General features: G+C 30.8%; 5 protein-coding genes and 1 long non-coding RNA gene across 14 annotated transcripts; 2 read left to right on the top strand and 4 right to left on the bottom strand.

The window, feature by feature from the left end:
- Positions 1-230: 230 nt before the first annotated feature.
- LOC126869571 (actin-related protein 2/3 complex subunit 1A-A) lies at positions 231-2277 on the bottom strand. Of its 3 annotated transcripts, XM_050626335.1 has the most exons (7): positions 1935-2277; positions 1822-1866; positions 1492-1752; positions 1123-1413; positions 860-1038; positions 516-785; positions 231-436 (listed from the first exon to the last, which is right to left on the bottom strand). In XM_050626335.1, exons 1-7 carry the CDS (start codon positions 1963-1965, stop codon positions 398-400), a joined length of 1116 nt encoding a protein of 371 aa, XP_050482292.1. In that variant the 5' UTR covers positions 1966-2277; the 3' UTR covers positions 231-397. The 3 variants fall into 3 exon arrangements, with proteins under 3 accessions (XP_050482292.1, XP_050482311.1, XP_050482301.1); XM_050626354.1 differs by having other exon boundaries at positions 1492-1772; positions 1822-2272; XM_050626344.1 differs by having other exon boundaries at positions 1822-2272.
- A 492-nt stretch (positions 2278-2769) lies between these two features.
- On the top strand, positions 2770-7016 carry LOC126869191 (uncharacterized). Of its 3 annotated transcripts, none has more exons than XM_050625421.1 (7): positions 2770-3061; positions 3362-5168; positions 5231-5467; positions 5551-5924; positions 6029-6256; positions 6324-6501; positions 6577-7016. In XM_050625421.1, exons 2-7 carry the CDS (start codon positions 3393-3395, stop codon positions 6607-6609), a joined length of 2826 nt encoding a protein of 941 aa, XP_050481378.1. In that variant the 5' UTR covers positions 2770-3061; positions 3362-3392; the 3' UTR covers positions 6610-7016. The 3 variants fall into 3 exon arrangements, with proteins under 3 accessions (XP_050481378.1, XP_050481387.1, XP_050481397.1); XM_050625430.1 differs by having other exon boundaries at positions 2770-3222; XM_050625440.1 differs by lacking the exon at positions 6577-7016 and having other exon boundaries at positions 2770-5168; positions 6307-6451.
- Positions 6919-12303, bottom strand: LOC126868680 (uncharacterized). Its single transcript, XM_050624426.1, has 5 exons — positions 12209-12303; positions 11975-12137; positions 8570-11315; positions 7453-7803; positions 6919-7293 (listed from the first exon to the last, which is right to left on the bottom strand). Exons 1-3 carry the CDS (start codon positions 12301-12303, stop codon positions 11106-11108), a joined length of 468 nt encoding a protein of 155 aa, XP_050480383.1. The 3' UTR covers positions 6919-7293; positions 7453-7803; positions 8570-11105.
- Positions 12304-12672: 369 nt separating this feature from the next.
- On the bottom strand, positions 12673-16326 carry LOC126869734 (uncharacterized). Of its 3 annotated transcripts, none has more exons than XM_050626647.1 (6): positions 16204-16326; positions 15958-16147; positions 15414-15873; positions 15077-15331; positions 13999-14340; positions 12673-13439 (listed from the first exon to the last, which is right to left on the bottom strand). In XM_050626647.1, the coding sequence occupies exons 4-6, from the start codon at positions 15092-15094 to the stop codon at positions 13137-13139; spliced, it is 663 nt and encodes a 220-aa protein (XP_050482604.1). In that variant the 5' UTR covers positions 15095-15331; positions 15414-15873; positions 15958-16147; positions 16204-16326; the 3' UTR covers positions 12673-13136. The 3 variants fall into 3 exon arrangements, with proteins under 3 accessions (XP_050482604.1, XP_050482611.1, XP_050482620.1); XM_050626654.1 differs by having other exon boundaries at positions 15077-15730; positions 15828-15873; XM_050626663.1 differs by lacking the exon at positions 15958-16147 and having other exon boundaries at positions 15077-15730; positions 16204-16317.
- Positions 16327-16526: 200 nt separating this feature from the next.
- On the top strand, positions 16527-18921 carry LOC126869820 (uncharacterized). Of its 2 annotated transcripts, XR_007691016.1 has the most exons (4): positions 16527-16789; positions 16864-16989; positions 17912-18081; positions 18813-18921. It is a non-coding gene; the product is annotated as an uncharacterized LOC126869820 (long non-coding RNA). The 2 variants fall into 2 exon arrangements; XR_007691015.1 differs by lacking the exon at positions 17912-18081 and having other exon boundaries at positions 18813-18913.
- On the bottom strand, positions 18446-21622 carry LOC126869558 (uncharacterized). Of its 2 annotated transcripts, XM_050626264.1 has the most exons (6): positions 21478-21622; positions 20805-21056; positions 20214-20372; positions 19337-19729; positions 18776-18944; positions 18446-18615 (listed from the first exon to the last, which is right to left on the bottom strand). In XM_050626264.1, exons 1-6 carry the CDS (start codon positions 21490-21492, stop codon positions 18578-18580), a joined length of 1026 nt encoding a protein of 341 aa, XP_050482221.1. In that variant the 5' UTR covers positions 21493-21622; the 3' UTR covers positions 18446-18577. The 2 variants fall into 2 exon arrangements, with proteins under 2 accessions (XP_050482221.1, XP_050482212.1); XM_050626255.1 differs by having other exon boundaries at positions 18446-18944.
- Between the last annotated feature and the right edge of the window lie 1539 nt (positions 21623-23161).

Raw genomic sequence — 23161 nt, 5'->3', positions numbered from 1 at the left:
GCCTGACAAACAGTGAACCAACGTACTTATCGGGTCGCCTGAAACTATGCAAACCAGTCGACGATCCGAGATGAGCATTGCATTGATCGCAACAGTGTGTAGGATGACGTAAGGAGGAGGTAGAGGAATTTAGCAAATGCGATTTGACGCTTTAAAATTTTAAGTTTAAATTAAAGTTATGGATCACAAGGCAAGGGAATCATATTAATTTATCTACACATATCGACAAATGTTTAGCTAAAAATATAATGTATTTTGTATAGGAGTAATTGATATAATTGAAGTATTAATGAGAAATTGTATATTTTCTTTCGTTTCGTTTCAGATTTAACATTTATACATCTTTTCAATTGATGTAACATCTTCCGTCTTTCTTTGATATAAAAAAAGATTTTACTTATGCTATCTTGAGACCAGCAATAGAATTCTCCAGAAGCTAAATTAGAAATTAAGTTGTTAGTATACTTGTATTGATTATATAGATGTGAAAGAAATTGTATAGAGATAAGATTTACCTTGAGATCCCAAACTACCAATTGACCATCTAAACCGCTCGTACTAAATTCATTATCTGATACTTTGCGCACACAGTTGATAGTATTTTGATGTATACTGTCTAAGGCATTATCGTTCGTGTCGGTTCTCGCTTGGCGATCTAACGATTGAAATTTACGCATAGCGGACAAACCAGCAGCCTCCTTTTTCTGTGTATTGTCTAATTTTGATACAAAATATAGTTGACCATTATCGTCTATAGAATACAGCATAGGCATACAACTATGACCCTAAAGGAATTATTTAGTTTGTGAGTCATATATTTATAATGAAAATTATCGCAGTTGAAAATATAAATAAATACCACAGCGATAATGGAATTGGACCCCATCCAAACACAACATAAAAATGGCAAATGCTCTGTATACAATCGTATAACAGCATTTCCTTTAGTAGCATCTGCAATGCAAATTGATGAATTGTGTGCTACCCAACAAATTTTATTGCCACAAGGACTAAATGCAACAGAGTGTATCCAACCTCCTGAGTATAAATAGAAAGGAAATGATTAATAAATATGACAATAAGATTTCTATTAGCATTGTAATAAAAAGAACACTTCTCTACCTCCATTGGGAGTATTCTGGAATTCGGCAAGTAATGTTCCTAAAGTATTACTGTGACCCCATGGACCATTACCAGGTGCATCTTCCATGTCACTAATAAATGCACTAAATACACGAACTTTATAATCAGTGGATCCAGCAACCAAAACTTTATTATCTGGGTGCCAATCGACTGCAGTTACAGTAGACCTTAATGGGCGTTTTATATGCTTACACTGCCACCAATTGTTTTCAGAAACAAAATAACAAACAGCTATTACTCTACCTCCAGATCCAACAGCAAATTTATTTTCTACAGAGAAGGAAGCAAGCAATTTTTCAGCTTACATTTATTCAAACCCAAATCAACCACACTTCAGCTGGCTCATACCTAATGGTGACCACTTTACACATGTTGCTGCACGATTTATTCTTAAAAGTACCCATGCAGGATTCCACTTTCCATCTCCTTCCTGTGTCCAAACGTATGCATTCTTATCTGCGGAGCATGTTACTATTCGATTGGTATTTGGTGCCCAATCAATACCCATAACATGCATATCATGTTCCTGTAGATTCTGTAACAATTTCCAACCACTCGACGTGCGTTTGTAAACTTGGATCTCATTGTTATTTGGACAAATAGCCACTTCTGTAAAAAATATATTAACTCTGATCATTGATTGGCAAAGGTACTGAACGCGTCAAACAAATGTCAAACCTTTTTTGTCTTTATTCCAAGCATGACAGCTGATAGCGTCAACACCTAAGTTATGAACTTCTGTCATTTTGTATTATATTTTTTACCTGAGGAATTCAATAAATTTTACATACGATATCTATGAATCACCACACATAACCACATAAAACGGGTGCGGTCACGTATGTATTAATGTTATGACGGCCCTCCAATACTCGCCACCAGAGGGATGCACATCAAACACACAAATCTCGAAAGTCTCCACTCTACTTCAGTCTTCACCTTACTCTTCTCTCTTTATTTTACTAATCATAGTTATTCCAAATTCCAACGTCTAACCGGTCTAATAAACGGCCTTGTTCAGAAGTCTTTTACTCTTTGACTGACGGACGAGATTACTTATGCTTACTAAGAGGCTTCAAACGAAACACGCTTTTCCTTCTTTTTTCTTTTCCTTTCCTTTCCTTCCTCTTTCCTTCCTAACATAGTAGAGATTGTATACTTGGGTTAACTTCATGTACTAACATGATGATATGATACATAGATATGTTCGTGCAGGGATTCGTATTACGATGCGTTCATACGTCTCACGGTTCAATTCGTAAATACAGAAAGACAAGAAAGGAACTCAAGTATGATTAGTTTAGCTTTGCGAAAACAACGAACATACGTATAGTAATATCATCATGCTCATATATAAAGTTAACTCAAATATAAAAAGTAGTAAAAGTTCATGAATATCTCGGAAACTAACGCCAAGCAGCGGTTATATAGCGGTATATATAGGAAAAAGTTACTCAGAATCATGTTATTGACGACATATTTGAGAATAAAATTATATAATTATCATTTATTATACGTAATCATTAGTTCAGTTTAATTTACCTATGATACCAACTTTCTATATAATATTAGTGTTCCATATATTGGTAGTTCTGAATTCGATTGTGGATATGCAATTGGTCTTTGTTCAGTTTATATAAAAGAATATATTTATGTATGTATATTGATATAGAACATTACAGTGTATTTCTACGAAAACATTTTGTTTGTATGATATATGTATATGTAATAAATAAAGTCTTTTAAAAAAATAGTATAAGCTCGATCGATTCAGATATCGATAAATACATTGCGGGAATCCCATTATTACATGTTTAGTAATCTCAATATTTTGTAGTTTGTAAGACAAAAGAAGCCTTCTAGTTAGTGATCCCTTGTTTTAAGAGAAGTATCATCAACTATTCACATTTCGATTTTTGTAAGTTATTGTAACAACAATTGTTATATTATTACATATTTGAACAAAGTAAAAAGTATAACTATCTAAAAGAGAAAATTTCTTCTCTAATAAAAGTTTAAGTTTGCTTGTATATATATATATTATAATTTTTATTGTTTAATATCTTGTAAGTATTAAATGTAAGTATCTTGTAAGTATGTAAGTATTGCTGATGTTAAAAAGGCATCTTTACTTTATAAGACAGAAAGATTTAGAACAAAGATTATTGAAAAGTTGAAACGAATTTTTAAAAATATCCTTATTATATGTATGTTATAGAAGTATTCAAATCTAAAGTTACCAAAGAAAAATGGATGTAGATGAATGGATATTGTTCAATTCAAATATATTTTCAAACCAGTTTGATTTAGATTACAATCATATGAATAGTAGCTCAGAAGAAACAAGTCCTGAAAGTTATATGTATCCATTATTTTCAATATTAACTAATGTGGAATTACATATGGATACATGTAAAACTGATAACAATCATAACACATGTGCTATGTCCAGTAGAGAAAGTTTGGAGAGTAATAATAATGACTCAAATAATAATTTAGATTTTATTCACAAGTCTCAAAAGCAGACAGATATAATTTCATTATCTCAAAGTGATATATATAAAACAAAATCTATAGAATCTTTGAGCAATACATCATTAAGTGACTCTAACGATTACCAGATTACAAAAATAAAAGAGAAAGCTCATCAAATATGTACACTTCTGCCAATATATGAATATGATCATGTGTTTGGAATTTTATATAAAAATCGTTATGCAGAGAATTATATAGAGCTTAGTTTGTGGGATTTATTACCAACGGAAAGGCCAGCAATAAAAATTTCTTGTAATATGGAATTCGTAGATGACAATTCTGTCAAATGCAAACAGATATTTTGTCACAATGGTTTATCAACACAGCAAAAACATGTTCATGGGAGAAAAAGAACTAGTTCTATGAAACAAACAAGTGACCTATTAAGCATGCAATATTCATCGAATAATTCAAATACCAAAAGTAAGGAGACTGTTCTACAAACAAGGTATAAAGGGAATAATAACAAGAATTATGGACAAATATTACATAATTATATGCAATATTTGAGTAATAAGGAAAACATTAAGAAACAGAAATTATCTGCCATATATAAACAGAAACAATTAAAAAATCCAACAAAAATGTTAGAAATATCAAATGTTGATTTAGGTAATATAAGACCTTACAGAATAAATTCTGGTGATTCATCATTTACTAATAAAAGAAATGTTATTAGGACAATAATTTCACCTAAAAATACATCGCCTAATATATCACCATGTTCCAAAAGCACATTGTATGATACTGCAACAAGTGATGTACCAGTTGTAGTAACAAAATCACAAGATTCACTTAAAAACATAGAAGTGAAACCATCAACTTCTACTGGAATTTATTCTATACAAAATACCAAACATGTGTTTGGAGGTACTAGAAAAAAAGATATCAAGTTTTTGAAGAAAACTAGTGAGAGCAAAAAAGATATTAATATAGAAAATACTAGAATACCCCTAAGGATGCAACTGGATAAAAGATTAGAATTTATATTTCCCGATTTAGATAAGAATTACATTAAGAAACTATGTGGAAGATATTCAAATACAGATCTTAGTTTAGATAAACAGTTTGAGGAGTTAATTAATATCATAGTAGAAGATAGACAAGTATGTCCTATTGAAATAAATAGCAAAATAAATCAGGAAAAAGATTATGATATAGATGAAAAACATAATTATTTAAAAGGAATTTTTCCTAATGCAGACCCTGCATATTTAAAAAAAGTTATAGTACAAACAGCTAATGATCCTGCTAAATTAGACCAGTTCATAGAAGATCAATGTAAATGTCCTACTTATCTAACAGTAGATGAAAAAATAAGACGAATGCGTATTACAGAACAGCAAATGCTATACATTCATGAATTTGATGTGAAACAGTTTTTAGAAATGTATCCATCTCCACATACATATTTTGAAAATTCAAAAAGAAAGCATGGTTACAATCCTGACGCACTTGAATTTTTGAAATATCATTTTAATAAATTTGAGGTATGTATGTTAAAATATAATATGTCACTTGCGATATATAAAGCATTATTTGAAATTTATAGGTGGAAACTTTAATGAATGTGTATCAACAGCATAATTATCACTTGACTATAACTGCAAACGCTTTAGAGAATATGGAACCAGATAAAAAAACAAACTATACAACCATGTGGGAAAAAACTCTATCAAATGATATTCCTTTATTGCATGAATGTGCATTTATAAAACATAAAAATCGTATTACAGAATATCAAAAAGAATTAAAAAAAAGAGAAGATGAAGAATTTGAGGAGTTACAAGTAAGTTATTATATTATAATACACGATAAAAAAATGTTATACACTGAAAAGAAAATAATATCATTTTCTTATTTGTTTACTAGAAAAGAAATGAACTTTTAACATGTCAGTGCTGTTTTGTTGAATGTATACCATCTAAATGTTCAACATGTGATGATGGCCACGTATTTTGCAACTTGTGTATTGTACGTGGAACTCAAACACAAATTGCACAGGGGAATGGGCATGTTCCATGTTTTGTAGATTGTGATGGAGAATTTAGACTTTCGACTCTTCAGAAAGTATTAACACCGATGGAATTTAGTACATTTGTTCGTAAGAAGCAAGAAAGAGAAGTAATGTCTGCTGGAATCCTAGGTTTAGTTTCATGTCCATTTTGTCAATTTGCATCTATACCTCCCTTAAAAGATAATGTTTTTAAATGTCTTAATCCCGAATGTATGAAAGAATCGTGTAGGTAAGTTCGATTTAAAAAGATACAATAATTATACTCACCAAATTTATGTTATGAGAAAATTCTTCATTTCTACCATTATTATGCACTGTTATATTTTGAAATAGATTATGTAAAGAGGTAAATCATATACCGCTTAAATGCTATGAAGAAAAGACTGAGAAAGCACGTTTGTTTTTGGAAGAGAAAATGACAGAAGCACTTGTACATAAATGTCACAGATGTAGCCGTCCATATTTTAAGGAGGATGGATGCAATAAAATCACTTGTGTCTGTGGCTGTATGATGTGTTATCTCTGTGATGAAGAAATTACTGGATATGAGCATTTTCACAAGTATGCATCACATAGAAGTTGTTTAATTTAGACCCTATTATTATTAATAGAAATATTTGATTACCAGAGGTATATGCCCATTAACGAGTGACGATTATTCATTAAATGCTGCAGCAGTTCAAGCAGTTGCTAAGAAAACTATGAAATACATAGAAGAAAAGGATCCCAATATAAAGATAAATGCTGATATTGTTTTCTTAAATACACAATACAATCACAGAGATGATAATAATCAATTAATACAGGTAAGATGTTAGTTTAATGATTTACAATTAAAATGTAGCTTTATTGATATTAAATACTTCTTATTTACTTTATAGAAACGAATAAACAATATAACAAGATTTGATTAAGCGATATGTAAGGTATATATAGGGTTTCTCTTCGGAAAAGGATTAGTTTTGTGTAGCTACATTATAATTTTTTTTTCATGTGTTAAATATTTGTAAAACTTAAAAGAATGATATAAGTACATTTAAGTTCTATTATACAAAAGTTGTATTCTGATATTTGATTGAAATTGAACATTTTTGTTAACAATTGTTGAAATTTTATTTGGAATTGTCTAATATTTGATAATTTTGCATTTTTATACATTAATGACTGTTGATAATGGAAGAGGTAGAGGTAATATACAAACGAGATAGAAATACAACAAATCATCAGATGCATCTATTTTTATTTCGAATATTATTAATGTGTACATGTTCAATGTATCATAAAACTTAATAAATACATTACTTTTTAAACTTAATGAAAATATTACTTTCCTTTTTCCTTTTTTTACTTTTTAGTATTTAGTAGCCCATTCGAATGTCAATAATTCCTTCTCCATAGTTATGAGGAGATTCACTGGTTTGAGATTGTGAAGTAGTAGTAAGTATTGGCATAGTTGTTCTGTGATTCCCCTTAACATTTCTATTACTATTAAGATTTTCATTGTTAGAATTTACGTTATCAGAATATTTCTTATTGCCACTTGTACAACCAAGATTTTCATTACTTATTGGCTGTATTCCATCAAATTCAGTAATGATCTGCAAATGATTATTTGAAAATTAAAATATTTACTTTAATATAAAGATCTAACTTATCACTAATGAAATTACATATCATTTAACTTATTCATATATGAAATGTATATGTATAACATTTTCCAAGAACTTCTGTCATTGATGTTGTACTAAGTAACTTACGATTTCGCCTGTTAACGGACTATGACAAATCCTCACAGCAGTACAAGATTCTGAGGCCTTATTCTGTTGGTTAACTTTGTGTGGAAAGAGTTTTTCTAATTGTTTATGGAATGGTGACTGGTCTGATGAGACTTGCATGTATGCTGGCGTTGGAAGTGAGTGTCCTGGTGTAGGAAATAAATGTTCTGGTATAGGAAATGAATGTCCTGGTGATTCAAATTGATGCTCCGGTGATGGAAACCAGCGTTTCGGGTGGAAAAATCTATTCAAGGGGCTTCCATGATTTTCCCGGAAAACATTAGCATCGGCCACTGTCAGTAGGAGACATACAGCGAGAATTTGTTTCATCTCCTAAATAATAGAAATTAATATTAATATACGGTAACATGCAATAAAATAAAGCAAGGATATGATACACTCGTTCCGATACACAATGCTACAATAAACTCGAAACAATACCGAAGTTACTGAGAGAAGGAAAAAATACTCATTATAACTATACATTCATCCATTGTGCAAAAACATTGTTGGTTAAACAGAAAAAAATACTATTGGTTAAACTGTGATTCATAATCAAGATGTTTAACCAATTACATATCCTTGGCTGATTTTAATCAGATTTTTTCTAAAAAGTCTCATCAGTATTACTGTATTTATACGTAGGTTTCATGTAAATTTTTACCATGATGTGACCTCGAAATTCATTCTATATCTCTAATTACGAAGAAATCACTTTTATTCTTAGTATGGAGTAACATTATTTTAAATAATTTCTCTCAAGTTCTTTCCAAGTGGTAGTGGCTAATATAACATACATAACTATCTCATTTCCTTTGATACCATGGAGTAAAAGTACATTTTTTCTACATTTTTTTAGTTTTCTAAGCTAATCAAGACAAGCTAATTGAAGGAGTTCAGGGACAAAAATATAGAAATGATAAACGGCCACGGGCGCTATGTCGTAACTCACCGCTGAAGAAGTGCAAAGGACAATTTACGTTCACCGAATTTACCGGTCATAGACAGAGAGAGAGAGAGAGAGAGAGCAGACGATCCGAAACCGTTTAAACGTTGGCGAGGCCTTTTGGAGTATATATATATTTTTATGTATACGTACTTCTGGGGCTACTTTCGACGATTTGAGTCTTGAGATTAGCAAATACCATTAATCGCATAAGTCGCAAGCAATGTGTTTTTAAACGTGGATCACCGTGAATTTATGGTAATTTATGCCGAATTGCGATCATCGTAACAAAGGTCAATGTAAGTCAATAGCTTTTGCGATTTGATCATTTGTGTTACGATTTAACGCATTGACGTAGGGGCTGTCGATGTGAATTGTAATCTTAAGGCGTAGCAGAGTCATAAAGTCAATTAATCAGAATGTTACAAATGGATTGTCAGAAAAGCAACTTAAAGTTTTAAGCAAACGTAGTTTCATTGAAATACGATCATCTTTCATAAATGCAAAATTCATGTTTCCAAAAATGTTCATCACATTAATATTTTGTTCATTCTCGTTATAGTCAATAATGAGGTTTTGGAGAATGGACATTTAATGTGCATCATCCTAATATGTGCGTAATTATAAATTGTAAAGTAATTACAAGATGAAAATATTTCGCTATTCAAACGTTATATATATATATATATTATATTAGTATAGCATATATATTATTATTTATGGCGTAACAATATCCTTCAAAAGTAAAATACGTTGAGATTCGAAAACCATGTTCTTTGGGTTTGTTTTAGATACCCTCTCTAGGAAGAGATTTCTTGGCTCTCTGCACCTTTTACGCGCGTGCATTAAGAAACAATTCAGAGATAACCAGCTTCACATTATGATATACGATATTTTGTACGTCTAAATTACTCTTATTCAGAAACGGTGAGGTTAGAGCTCTTTTTTATAAAATGATTCTCCTAGCCATTTTATACAACATATTAGTTTTCCAATAATTGTTTTTCCCTAATTGATCAAAAAGTCATTTTCCCAGTGAATATTTGTGATGATGAATATCTCTATTTCTGTAAGGTTAGACTCTAGATTGACTCGTGTATAGATAATATACTAAATAACGTATCATTAAAATTTCAAAGACATTGTAAGAAAATCAATTTATGTTACAGATATCTTAACACGAAAATAATTATCACTTCAACGATGAAAATATTAGATAAGGAATATTGTGACGAAGGTGAAAATTTCGAATAACTGAAATGAAGGAAAATATGAGGAAGTTGGATTATTATCGGGATTTTGGCATATATATATATATATATATATATAAAGACTTACACCGATTCTAAACGCATCATGTCCTATTCACGTACACCATGCAGCTACTAAGCGTATTTATTCTTTTCTTAAGTTTCAACTACTTTGTGAAACGTATTCTTCTCTTTGTCTGTCAGAAATATACATTTTTATAATTATCATTCACCATATAAAATATTTATTTATATATTGTATAATTATAATTATTTCATTTTTCATATTGTCATAAGTCGATTTTCAGCCGCGTAATAAATCTTTATAATTACCATTTCAAAGAGAATTTGTCTAGAATAATAGAATATGTATAGAATAATTCTGTTTTAAATTTCTTTACAATGGTGGCGCCGAGAACGTATTCCTTGGGACGACCCAACGACTTCATCACTAATGAGAAGCAGCGATAAAATATTAAGCAACGTATTGGGTTTGGGAATGGCTAAATTCGAATTCAACAAAAGCGTTAAACTCGCAGTTTTAAAATTATTAGTCGCTGAAATTAACGTTTTAACGAACAATGTTCAAAGCAGCAACGTTTTTTATTTAATGAATGCGTCTGTCTTCAAACACCTCATGAACATATTGGGACCATTATCATCGAAGAATAGTGATAGAATTCCTTTTCCCGAGTAGAAATAAGAATCTGATAAAGACTGGTTTCACGAAAATGTGGAAATTCCTGTAATTTACAAAGATTCGCCAGGAAGTCCTGTGTCAACGTCAGAGGAACCATTGATCGAAGAATCTTCAATATTTGTCGAAGAATCGTCTGTTTAGAAGAAATTTTGTAGCTATAATATTTTTTACTATTGGCGTTTACGCGGATTTATATTTCTATGAACATAGTTTATAGAAATGGGTAGCCGGAAAAAGTTTATCATCTATATGCCACTTATTAAGTATTATGACAAGTATTTTTTGTGTATTTTTGGTATATTTTTAAGTACTGTGATTAACACATTTTGCGAACTTTTGCATTAAAAATTTTTGTTTTTAGATGTATATATATGTATCTTTAGTTTAAGTAGTAACAACATATTTAGTTTAAGCATTATTTTAGATGATTTACATAGATATTAATTCCGTTGCGTCGTTTGGATACTAATCCAATTATTGAAGCTATTTCCACTAGCAAAAACTGACCATTTTACAATGTTATGACTTTACAACTTATAATTTTACGAATAAGGAACTGTATTTTCCTCGAAAGATCAGTCATAAAAAAGTTGTACTAGAAGAAGCCCTTTAAAAACAAATAAACATACAGTATAGGATACATTGAAAATATACAGAATACAGAGTACTATAAAAAGATATAGTGAAAATAGAAAAACAGAAAGGTAAAAAAAGAAAGCTATTATAAGAAATATCGATGTCAGTTTTCTGGAAGTATCAGTTCGCTCTGCTCTTTAAAAAAATTCGGCGTTTCGTTACTGCTCCGTATGGGCTCGTCTCGCGTGTTTATTAATTGTTTGAGCTTCTCATAGTCGTTCTTTCCATGGTAAATATCTTCTAAAACGAATGTCGTGGTCATAAGGACAGACACTCCAGCGAAGATCACCCACATAACCAGTTCGAGCGTGACCTGAATGAATTATAAAAGAATTGTAATTATCATAATTTTCATTTAGCAAACTAAAAATCATAACGAATCGTAACTGAAAATCATAATAGCTTTTAAGCCAAAATTTTAAGAATTTAAATGTCAAAGTATCATCACCTTTGTGTCTTAGTAAGTACAACTTAGAGTTGTAGTAATATTAATTATGAAATATTAATTAATATACAGTAACATAAAATAATATATAACTCAAAGGGGTTGTAGTACTCACTGAGAGGAGTAAAAAAATGTCTAATAAACGTAGATCTTAAAAATCGATCTTTTGTAAAATCAGCTTTTGAAAGAATTGATTTTACGTCCTATGTTGATTACATATTTTTTACTCCTTTCGATGAGTACTACCATCCCTTCAAGTTATGGACCCTTTTTTTACGACCATGCTATATCATATTAGAGATTTTATATTATATATCTTCTTATTTTCGGCCTCATAACCCTGAAAAGCACTTTGCTCTCAGTCTCTCTATGTCTATAATTTTACTTATTTTATTTACATTAATTTAATTTCTCACTTTCGGTCTTTTCTCTTCCTTCTCTCTCATAAGAGATTATATATATATATCTTATATATAACAATAATATATTCTATATAATACGAAATATTTATTTGTATAAATATTTACTTCTACTACGGTTTTCAGGATAATCTTTAAACGATGATTGACAGAAACCCATTGCCAGATTATCACTGGCAGAAGAATGATCAAAAGTAGTGCTTCCAGAGCGTGCAACACTATCAACGATATCGAATGATAAATCATCGATTTTCTTCGAAATTTCCGTCTACAATGACGCAGTTATTTTATCGTTAATATTAATATATATTCTATTTCGTAGTATCTTACATTTTTAAGTACCTATTTTCTAATTTTTCTTTTTCTTCTTGGTTTTCTTCTGCTTCGACTACTTCGTCGTTGTTTCCGCCATCCCTTTGATTTTTAATGTCGTACATGTTAAATGACATTTGGATAAATTAAATGTAAAGGATTTCCCCGAGAGATAACTGTTTGTAGATAGGAAGCATTCAGTACCGTGAATTTCCTAGTACATCTCATTTTAAATTTGTCAGATTAGACAAATTGGACGATGAAAAATTGGATGGACAAGGATCTTGCTATCTTTCGTTTGTTTTCATTTAGTTTCCATTCACAAGGTGAACAAAAAATTGCTAGATACCAGGGGATCACATACAAGTCATTTCTCTTATAAAAATTACTCGGAGTACAATAAAACATCAAATTTCAAATAGTTACATCAATCATAATTCAATTTACGTATTTATGAGTCAATCATCATCTAATTGCAAATAATAAACTTGAAATGTAGATTCAAATTTAATTTATTTTCCTTACAACACGTAGTGTAACAAAATATCAAAATGTGAAATAATAATATCGTATATCATTAATAATTAATCGTTATCTAATTACTAATAAACTATAGATTCCATCATCAATAATCGTAATACTATTTGGTAAAGTTCTTTATCCGGCATTTACATCATTCGTTTATCGCGCTTTCGATCATTGTAGTAACTCATTTCCAGTCGCCAGTCTTCAACAACCGCTTTCTTCTTTTATGGCACAAAGTGACGCTGACTCAATCGGTTAATTATTATGATAATTAGGCGACTTCAAGGATCCGCAACGCAAACATTTTACCGATTTCTTGTTTGCATATCTTTCGTAAAACAGTCGGGCGTTGCCTTATCGCATTTTGATGTTGTTCCAAGCGATTGAGACAGAAAAAAGCGATTTGATGGAAAGAATTTCAGTAAGCTGGTTGTTAGTTGTAATAAGATTTCCAACCAACTGGGAAACTGTGAACATGATTTCTTCTTCGATGCTGCCTTCTAGCCACCTGTTGCCTGTACACGAACAGTGGCCTAAAAATTTTGGCATCTTGAGCTTCTAGGTCTTCTGGATCATTTTTTAGATTGTCTTGCTTTGTTTCTGCTTCGATGGATCTGGTTATTCTGGATCTTTGATTCGATGGAATTTGATAGCTGGCTGGAGGTTTCTGAGAATTACTCCTTTCAATATAACCGTTCATTTCGAGATGCTCTTTGGTTTTTCCGTAGGCTTCGACCTAAAATTGATTGATAAAGATGGTGAATTTTATGTAAGAAAATATTTTTTAATGCAATAAATAAAATTTCTATTTCGATCTTTAAGATCGAGTAATCAGTTCTCCAATAATTTATCATTCATATTTTGATGGTTAATAAAGAAAATTATATTGTTTGTATACAAATTTCGCGTTGTATTAGGTTTTTAATAAGTTAAAGAAAATTGTTAATGAAAGTAAAGAAGAGACTTCTTTTAAGGAAGATCATTAGTTTCTTATCGAATTTCAAATTTTGTTTTCAATTGAAATTAGGCTTACGAAAGGAACGTGTTTTCATAGTATAAGTGACGCAATATGTGTTAATGTATATATTTTAAATCGTCAGTGAAATATTTAATTTTGTATGAAGTTCGAGAGAAGACACAAATTTATTTCTATAAAATTAATTTCCCAATTAAACATTATATGTATACATAAAAAGAAAAAATCTCGGAATGACAATAACAATTGAACAGATTTTCCTATTATCCCATTATTCTAATATTAATATCCTCGAAATTTAGAAAATATTCCCACCCACCGTACGAGCAACCCTCGAAGTGTCCTCAATATCTTTTATAATTTCTTCCTGTGTCTTCTTTTCAATATAGCCATTATTCTCCAAATTCTTTTTTTGCACTCCATACGCCCGAATTCCAGGAAGATCCTCTTCGGAATTAATATGGATCTTTTCCACTTTCCCATCAAATCCATGTTGATTTTCTATATGCAATCTCCTAGTTCGACTGTTTTCCCTGAATTTCCTTGGAAGCCTGTCTGGTATGTCTCCTACAGTCCGCAATCGTGACACAGTTGGATCGGAAAGCTCTGCGTTCAATGATACCGCATAGTTGACATCGAACGATGCCATCAGAAACAGAACCTGCAAAAGATTCAGAATAGAAACAAAAATTCAATGCACATAATTTTTTAATCGCATTTTAATTATGTATGATTTTAAGATAATTGTTATTGAACTTGGAAAAGATTGGACGCTTTTTGTTACGTATTGGTTAGATAATCTATACTGTTTTTAATGTTTCGATAAACAAGTTTTGTTGATGCGTGTATGACATTTTTATAAGGGGTTGATATATTTAAATAATCAATGATATCGCTACTATAAATTTTCATGGAGTTTTCCAACTTTTTCTACAGTTGCTAATATTATTATCAAATCATTATAGCTCTATTGTCATAAAAAGTTCTAAAAACTCATCGTCCAAGCAAAAAGTTCATTGTTTGCCAAACTTTTATCAATATTTTATTTTACTTGATTAACTTAAAGGTTGAGCTATTTATATCAATATAATACGATTATATGTTATATATGATTATATTAATGATTAATAATAATCAATTAATATCCATACGGTATATTAATGTTATCACCAGACTGATTTTTATGCATTTATGCGAAATTTAAAAGTGCAAAAATATGCAGAGTATATACATACAATAGATAAAGATATATAAAATATCCAAAAGTAGAGTATTCATAATAAGTTTTAACAAGTAAATCAAATCGCTGTTTAAAATGTACCCCATCAATTTTGTTTATAAAAATACAAATTTGCATAAAAATTCGCAATCCAGATATCACGTTAACTCTCTCTTACCACGAGTGCAGTCCACATGGCGCAAAGATTAAAGTTTCTCAACTGAAGATATCGAAATCCACAACAACGAATTCCTTTCTCGGCGACACTTAGATCACGATTGAGGGAACAGATCGGTCGAGCATCGGTTATATACGTGACGCGTTTGCGATCTCGAGGAACGCGATTAAGTTGCTGCCACTCTTGACGTATACAGAGAGAGGACGATGCGGTTGGAGCTTCCAGTTTAGATGTGAGTCATCTTGGCGACCGATCCTCGGAAAAAAGAAAAGTAAAGAGGGTCGTCTTGTTTCTTTAATCACTATCGAATTGGCTTTCTACGCGAAAGCTCGAATACCTTGAATGTTTTCTTAGCCTGGCCTTTTTTTCCCGACCTTTCATTCCGCGAGAAACGATAGCGATATTGTTTGTAATTTCTTTCATCTTACATTTTACTCCAATGTATCTTCCCGATGATACGCATTATTGCATTTTTAGCATAAATGTATAATATTGATAATTATTATAGATTTTTTTAAATATCCTTTTGTTTCATGTTTTCTTCCTTTTTTTTTTCTTTAGTTGTTATGTGAAGTTGCAATATTTGAGTTACTTTTCATAATTGTGATATTTGTAGAAGTTTGAACATTGCTTTACATTTTCTGTTATGTGGATCTGCAATAATAATTATTTTACAAGGTCATTTTATTGATAAAAGAACCGATTAGATAAATATAAACGCATGTTTGTAATTAGAAGCATTAGATATAACTCTTAACAAAGAAACCACAACTTCTTTTGGCGACCACTCCTAGTTCCTATATGAATAAAACAAACTAATTAGATGTAGATCTTGATAAAAAGAAAAATATTATAGTCTAGCGAAAATCACTGAAACGTACATATCCATAGAATTAAATTCTATATTCTAATTTCTTTTTATTATATTTCAAAGGAATCTTTATAATGTTTAAAATTATATTTCGTATCTGCCAGTTTATTTCTGTAATTGCCATCCATGAAGAGTCAGCCCTTTGCTCATTGACTAACAAATTTCAAGAACAGACCCCTATTTTACACCTTGATAATTCCCTTAAAAGATACTCCACTTATTCATCACATTAGTACGAAGAATTTTGCCAACATACCTCTCAAACTAGTCACCACATTTTTCATAGGTGTTAAACGTCCACTCAGTGGTTGTTAAACATTCGTATGATCGGGGTCATCCACAATAGGGATTCTAAGTGCGCCTTTCTCCCTACTACCAATATTGCGCAGGAAACAATCGATGATGTACATCGATGCAAACAATCGATTGATCCGAAATTTGATAAATATTCGTTCGAAAAGTATTTGAAGGTTAATTATTCAAGGTAAATTAGCATACAATAGCGCGACCGGTAATAAATCCAAGTTTACGTGAATATAGATTCGTAAATATGCATATTCTATATTAAAATGTATGTATTTGGGATGTATAAATTTTCGTGCGAATATCGTATTGCGCAGTAGCAATCTGAGTGAAACAGAAAATGAATATAGCATCGTGTGCACCGTTGCATTTTGGGATAGAATTGACGATTAAAATATCGTGTATTTGTCGAATGAAAAAGAAGAATGCTTCGTAAAAATGCGTAGAAAAACTGGAGGGGAATGAAAATTCAAGACAATTTCCGAAAGTGTGAAATAGAGTTCCTTTCTTGAAATTCGCGAAACAATGAGATTTTTTGAGTACGAGAGTTCAAAATTTCCATTTCTTTTCTAATAAGGTTCCATATTTAAATGTTTGTTGTTACACGTTTTAGTTGATGACGAATTTATAATACGTTCGAGAAGGCATTTGATTTTTGCAAATAAAATTTGACAGACATGGAATTGATCAATGGTCTTCCTTTGACTTAACAACATTCAAACAACTGCATATCTTCAAGGTATAATATGTAACTTTAATCTCCTATGTCTTTAAAATTATCACACATATACAATAGTTACCAAAAGTATGTACACATCGTTATATACATATATTACAGCATTTTAAGTGTATTAAGCATCGTATCATTTCAAAGTACTCTCGTATGACTATAAAAATATAATTGACACTATGAAATGTAGAAGTAATATGCAAATATTTTTTGTTCGCTTGATGTTGAACAATTAGAATCTGCTCTCCAAATTCTGAAATTTAATTTTAATGAACATTAATTTGATGTACACTCTCATCGTACGTCTGCTCGACATCTTCGGTGAATGAATCTAGGAAGGAATGAATGACTAACTATTCTGCCTAAGGGTATTAACATGTCGTTAATTCGTTCCTACAATATAATGTATATAGTTATCGGGACACATTCGTAGAAAACTGGTTTGTGAATATTTATCGAACACGTTTGACCACTAGAGACATTAATCTCTGAGAATTTAAACTTAATCATTATTTAAAGAAAGTTATACGTATCTGGGTTGTTTATAAGAACTCCTTTTTAGGTTATCGTGTTATTTATTATCACATAAATTATTCGTACAGATACTTGGAATTTGGGATTGGAATTTGGGATTGGAATTTATAGATTTATCTTCTTTGATCCTGATTATTGTTTATCATGCTTTACATTTTTCTGAAACGATATCAATTTTATTAAAGAAATATATTAACATATGTACATGTGTAGAAAATGGTACATACAGTTGCTGCTTTTTATTTTATTGAAGATTAAAATTGAATGTCAGTATTGAGTAATATTAACATTTATGTTGGAAATTCTTGTGAATATTTTAGAGTTTGATGTATTCCGATTAATTTTCGGAGTAAATAGTGACACCGTTTAATTTTTCTAAAGAACTGTATGTTTTCAGATTGATTTACAATCTTGTTTTAAGATTAAGTGTAGAAAGTCTTGGATTGATATAAGTTCTTTCTCAAGGAAATAAACGGTAGTAGCTCGTTCGGGAATGTCATTGAAGTCCTCATTCCTTGACAACCTTGTCATCATTTACAACGTTCCAATCATCCTCGCAGTCTTAAGGTACATTTCACAGTGTTTCTATTGTTACTTTCTATTCTTTTCTATTGGCGTAATAATTAGAATTAATTTTTTATTCATATTTGTCGGAAAAACAAATGTAATTCAATTCTTTTATCTTTTAATACATAGATAATAATATATATTTTCCTAATTTAACATTTTCAATGTTTTTCTTTTCAAAATTAATAATTTCCCACAATCCAAACCATTTATCATTATTATAAATTGTTAACATGTTAACAAAGGTAGAAAGGAAGCTAATTTCAAAATTTGAACTCACAGTTCAATTCATATTCAGTTTAATTGAAAACTTAGTTTCTTCCATAAAACGTTCTCTTTAATGTTTAATTAAATAATCATGACGTAAATGAAAACAATACTTTATTTATACATTGAAATATAGAATCATAAAGCGATAAGAAACGTATCAATCAAAATATCTTCTTTTCCCCTCTATCCAAGCACAAATCATATTTCCTTCTTTCTCTTTCTCGTTCTAATCCTCTTCGTTTCTAATAACCGCCGTTACGAGGTCTGTAAAAATATCGTCTTGGATAATAGTTGTCATAATCCCGATACGGTGTGTAACTGTATCGTCGATTGCTTTCGTCATAGTATTTAGACCGCTGCTGCGATTCCTGCCGATACCTAAACAGAGGTCTAAATATAATATCTTCAGCTACATCCATGTCACCTGTTTCTCGTGAATAATCCATTTGATCATCCTGCAGAGATGGTGTCAGCATTGCCCATTGCGACACGACTATTGGAGACAAGAACTTTTCGTTTGTAGCCAAACTTGGGGCTGCTTCATCCAAGTAGGACACTGGCGCACTGCTATAAGGTGATAAAGCAACAGTGATCTGAAAGCGGAAATGTCTCCCTTTTTATTAATTTTTTATTTCTTCTTATATTGTAGATAGCAGTATTGGAAATAATGTATTGTAGCACTAAAAGAAGATAAATAGTTAAATATCTTGAAATTAGATATTATCCGTCCTATATTATTAAAATATTAAGTGTTATTAGTGTAATATTATCAATAAGTATTATATAATATAATATTAGTAATATACCATTTATTGATATCCTGATTTTTATCATTTTCTTTCTTCTATCCCTCTACTTTCTTAACTTTAAATCCTTTCTTTCTATTTTTTTATTTTTCCACAACTACCATAATCAAGATATTTGTAATAATATCCCTACTTTCTAATTTTATTTTTCATTACAGATATTTTCTTCAGTAATTTACCTCCGACGGTGTGGAAGATTTCCAATAGTCAAGATTGACCGACAATGAACTCTGATCAACAAAGTCTTGAGCTTTCTTCTGAATCTTCTCGCTGTTATGCTTCAAGAATTCAACTTGGCTATTCAGCTCGCCATTTTTAACTTGATTAGGCAGAATGGCCACGATGGGGCTGTTCACTTTGTCCTTTTCAGCGTTTGAGGGATCAATGACCGCAACAATAGGAACGGCCACCTTATGCGAAGATGAGTCTTCCGGTAACACAATTCCATGACTAAGCTTGTCTTCCAAGAATTCGGTTTTGTTTTTACGTTTCTCGTTCGATGATATCGGTTGGATCACGTCCTGTTCTGAGAAGGACTCGTTCTCTTTTTCTTCTGATCGGTCGTCGCTGCCCTGGAAATCGAAAGAAGGTCAGAAATTGCCTGTATTAATAATTAATGAAGATTTTGTGAGAATTATAATAGAAAGTGAATCATTTAACTGATAATCCTCTTTCGAAACATTTGATTTAATAATTTAAAACCATTGAATAAAGATTTAATCTAAAAATTTTAATAATCTTTAAAAAAATAGATAGATAGAAAAATAATTGTTAATACTACTATAAGAAAAATTTGGTTTACGTAAAGTAATTAAACACCATACTATAGGATGAAATTTGTAAAAAGATACTGCAATGTGGAATTTTTGAACCACATGCAAACGAATTGATTTACCCTGTAAATATCTACACTCAGTTACATGGATGAGGAAAAAATAATAGATTTATCTAAATAATGGATTGTGTTTTTCTAGCATGATCAGATAGATACGCTTCACCTATCGCAGACGAAGATCTCATTGGATGGAATGTCCATGTTAAATTATTATTCTCTACCTCTGGCGTATATTCACGTGCGTCGTCTTCGAAGAATGCTTGGTTCTCTGGCGATGAAGACTCTTGAGCTTCTGCTTTCTTCGCTTCAGTAATATTTTTTCGTACGTCTTCCAAGTTCTCAGTGGGAACCACCAGAAGGTGTTCGCGTTTCGATAGTATCTTGAATAAAAGGTAATACAAATTTGGTATACAATAATAGTATAATAAAATAATAAAACAGTATAATAATTATTATATATTATAAGTTATCAGTACCATTATTATAAAATCAAATGATACAAATTACCACAATAAAAATTTTAAGAACTGATCTTTTAAATAACATAAAAAGATCTTAATTTTTATTTAACAGCAGCTACGATATAGTAAGATCATATAAACAGTCCAGTACCACAGTTTATATTTTTGGTGCATCGCGAAATATACTAATTATCTTAAAATACCTAAAATGCTAATTTTTAACTTAAATACTTTCCACTTGAAATACTCAATTTTTAACTCCTAATCTTCAGGTTGTACGAAAGGAGCACGAGGATTACACAAAAATAATAATTATAGTATACTTTGTTCGTTTAGTCGTTTTATACAAACCAGATTGGGATTGGTGGCTGGCATTATGAATACATGCTTTTTAACAACTAATCCATTTAGAGATCTATTGGTAACCGTATGATGCACAGCATCCTGGACAACTGGATCCTGAACGACTGCAGCTATCGTTTCGTTCTTATCATGTGGGGTTGGTGGAAGTAAACCCTCTACATCCTCTGGCGTCAAAGGTTTCCCCATTGAACCATTCCCATAGATTAAGGCCAAGCAAAAAACAAATTGCAACGTGATCGCCTAAAAGACAACAGTATTAAATCAATATAAAAAATTAATACACACTGAAATAAAATTGAAATTCTAATAATGATATTTTACTAAATTATTTATTATTTCAGAGAAACTATTTGAAGAAATGCTGGATAATTAAATTCGTAAGTACGTAATAAAAGCAAAGATAACAATCGAACATACATTGCGCAATATTCTAACGTTTACTCATGCAATACTAAAAATGCTGCATTAAAATTTTAACACACAATTTTCACACTATACTTTTAATTTACATTATTTTACTAATCGTAAAGTTGTAAAATCCAAAATGTTAAAATTACTATTTTATGGTTACAGATAGAAATGTCTTTACTCGAAAATGTATTACGTATATTTTACTATTTATAGAAACTGTGGTTATACATAATTATACCCTTTGTGGTACCATTTTATGTTTCATCGAAGCTGTTATAGAATCTTCTTGAGTCTTCTTTTATAGTAATACTCCTTGAATTTTCTCTTTCCTTGACAAAAACCTGAGCAACGTCTTTTCGACTTTGACTAGTAATAACGGTTCGTTCGTGTTTTATACCAGGTACCAAAAGAATTATCGTTGTCCTGCTAACAGACGTGAGTATCAACCTTGCGGTACATCACTTTGCCAGTTGCGCCGTGAACTTGTCTTCTCGACTTTACCATCGCATATCACTTTTCCTTGATCAACTCCCGTTAATCAAAAATTGATTATATACCACTACTCAGTTTTTCTCAGTTTTATTCAAAGTATAGTAAATGTGAACAATGAATCCTCATATTACATATCTTATCTCCATTGCCGAATAGTAAATAGACTGTAAATATAATGGCCTGAAATAAGAGTAGGCAATAGTAAAGTAATTATATCTGTATAAGATTACAGCACCACACATACACATACACATCTATAATCATTATTAAGATTTTCGTTTTCGAAGATTTCTGTGTATTTATTCCAAACGCTGTTCACGTAAACGCTATTTTAAATCATCAGGATTATTTGGACACTAATTTGGTAATTAGTATGTTGTTAATAATATTCAGACATTTAGCGATCACTTTACCAGTTATTTCTATATAGCCAACTATAAAAGGGGCAACTTCTTTTTCCGGTTCTTCAGTTTCTCATTACCACTTGAACAGTTCATACCGTTATCGTCGAATTAAGTATTTAGATTGAACGATTTTAAATATTGTCCATTTTTAAGATTCTTTAGCAGTGACAACGAAGAGAATGGCACACTCTGTTTGTTTCTTCAGATTGATTATCCTGTTAAAAATTCTCCAAGCATTTGAATGCAACAATTTGGAGACAGAAACACTTTCAATGCAATCTCCAAATTCTGATTTGAGAAATGACAATGAGACAGTATATAATACATCAAAAAATAACTCAACATTTATAAGCTCTACAAAAAGACCAGCTTCTTTGGAAGAAAGTGTATCAGTTTCTGAAAAATGTTGCAAGGAAGCATTCACAATGACAGAGTCATTTACAATGGATACTACAGAATCTAAAGATAAGGAAGAAAATCAACAGATAATCACCATACTTAAAGAATCAATTCATAATTCCGTTTTAGAACCTTGGTATCGCGTTAAACGAGATAGCGAAGATGAAGAATACCAAGAGCCATCAAATTCAGACGAATCTTCACAGGATAATACTTCAGATTCTGATCAGGGATTAGCTGTGGATGAATCTCAAAATAATGATTATGAAACCACAGAGGAAGGAACCGAAGATGCATCAAATAAAAATTCCAATGAAGAATTTTCCAGTCTATCTGATCCTGCACAAATAGATTCTGCGAATGTTAAGAACATAAAAAAAAGGAACACATATTCAGAAGAATCTATGGAAGAAGGCAGATTGTATCCTCCTTGGTACCAGTCAACATTTGGAAACAGATTTTGGTCTAGTGGTGAAAGAGATTCTTCTCACCATTTTATAAGGGTTCCAGTATTCCCAGGAAAATAGTGTATTTTTTATATGTCTGTGTATTCATGTGATTAATTAAAATAAATGTATATTATGTATATATAAAAAAAGTAAAAAGATTTCTTAAGTATTTTATTACAAGAAATTTATT

The sequence above is a fragment of the Bombus huntii genome, chromosome 1 (genome assembly GCF_024542735.1).
Source record: "Bombus huntii isolate Logan2020A chromosome 1, iyBomHunt1.1, whole genome shotgun sequence".
Lineage (NCBI taxonomy): Eukaryota > Metazoa > Arthropoda > Insecta > Hymenoptera > Apidae > Bombus > Bombus huntii.
This window is presented reverse-complemented; position numbering and strand designations above follow the sequence as displayed.

Excerpts from the sequence above, each read along its gene's own strand:
- LOC126869734 (XM_050626647.1), bottom strand. Across the intron at positions 13,440-13,998 it reads CTTCGAGGGTTGCTCGTACG|GTCGAAGCCTACGGAAAAAC; the intron begins GTGGGTGGGAAT and ends AATCAATTTTAG.
- LOC126869571 (XM_050626335.1), bottom strand. The coding sequence starts at position 1,965 with ATGTGGTTATGTGTGGTGATTCATAGATATC. Across the intron at positions 1,753-1,821 it reads TTGGAATAAAGACAAAAAAG|AAGTGGCTATTTGTCCAAAT; the intron begins GTTTGACATTTG and ends TATTTTTTACAG. Across the intron at positions 786-859 it reads CCAATTCCATTATCGCTGTG|GGTCATAGTTGTATGCCTAT; the intron begins GTATTTATTTAT and ends TAATTCCTTTAG.
- LOC126868680 (XM_050624426.1), bottom strand. The coding sequence starts at position 12,303 with ATGTACGACATTAAAAATCAAAGGGATGGCGGAAACAACGACGAAGTA. Across the intron at positions 12,138-12,208 it reads AAAGAAAAATTAGAAAATAG|TAGACGGAAATTTCGAAGAA; the intron begins GTACTTAAAAAT and ends ACTGCGTCATTG. Across the intron at positions 11,316-11,974 it reads TCCTGAAAACCGTAGTAGAA|GTCACGCTCGAACTGGTTAT; the intron begins GTAAATATTTAT and ends TAATTCATTCAG.
- LOC126869558 (XM_050626255.1), bottom strand. Across the intron at positions 19,730-20,213 it reads CACGTGAATATACGCCAGAG|GGCAGCGACGACCGATCAGA; the intron begins GTAGAGAATAAT and ends TTCGATTTCCAG. Across the intron at positions 18,945-19,336 it reads AATCTTCCACACCGTCGGAG|ATCACTGTTGCTTTATCACC; the intron begins GTAAATTACTGA and ends TTCCGCTTTCAG.
- LOC126869191 (XM_050625421.1), top strand. The coding sequence starts at position 3,393 with ATGGATGTAGATGAATGGATATTGTTCAATTCAAATATATTTTCAAAC. Across the intron at positions 5,468-5,550 it reads AAGAATTTGAGGAGTTACAA|AAAAGAAATGAACTTTTAAC; the intron begins GTAAGTTATTAT and ends TTTGTTTACTAG. Across the intron at positions 5,925-6,028 it reads TGTATGAAAGAATCGTGTAG|ATTATGTAAAGAGGTAAATC; the intron begins GTAAGTTCGATT and ends ATTTTGAAATAG.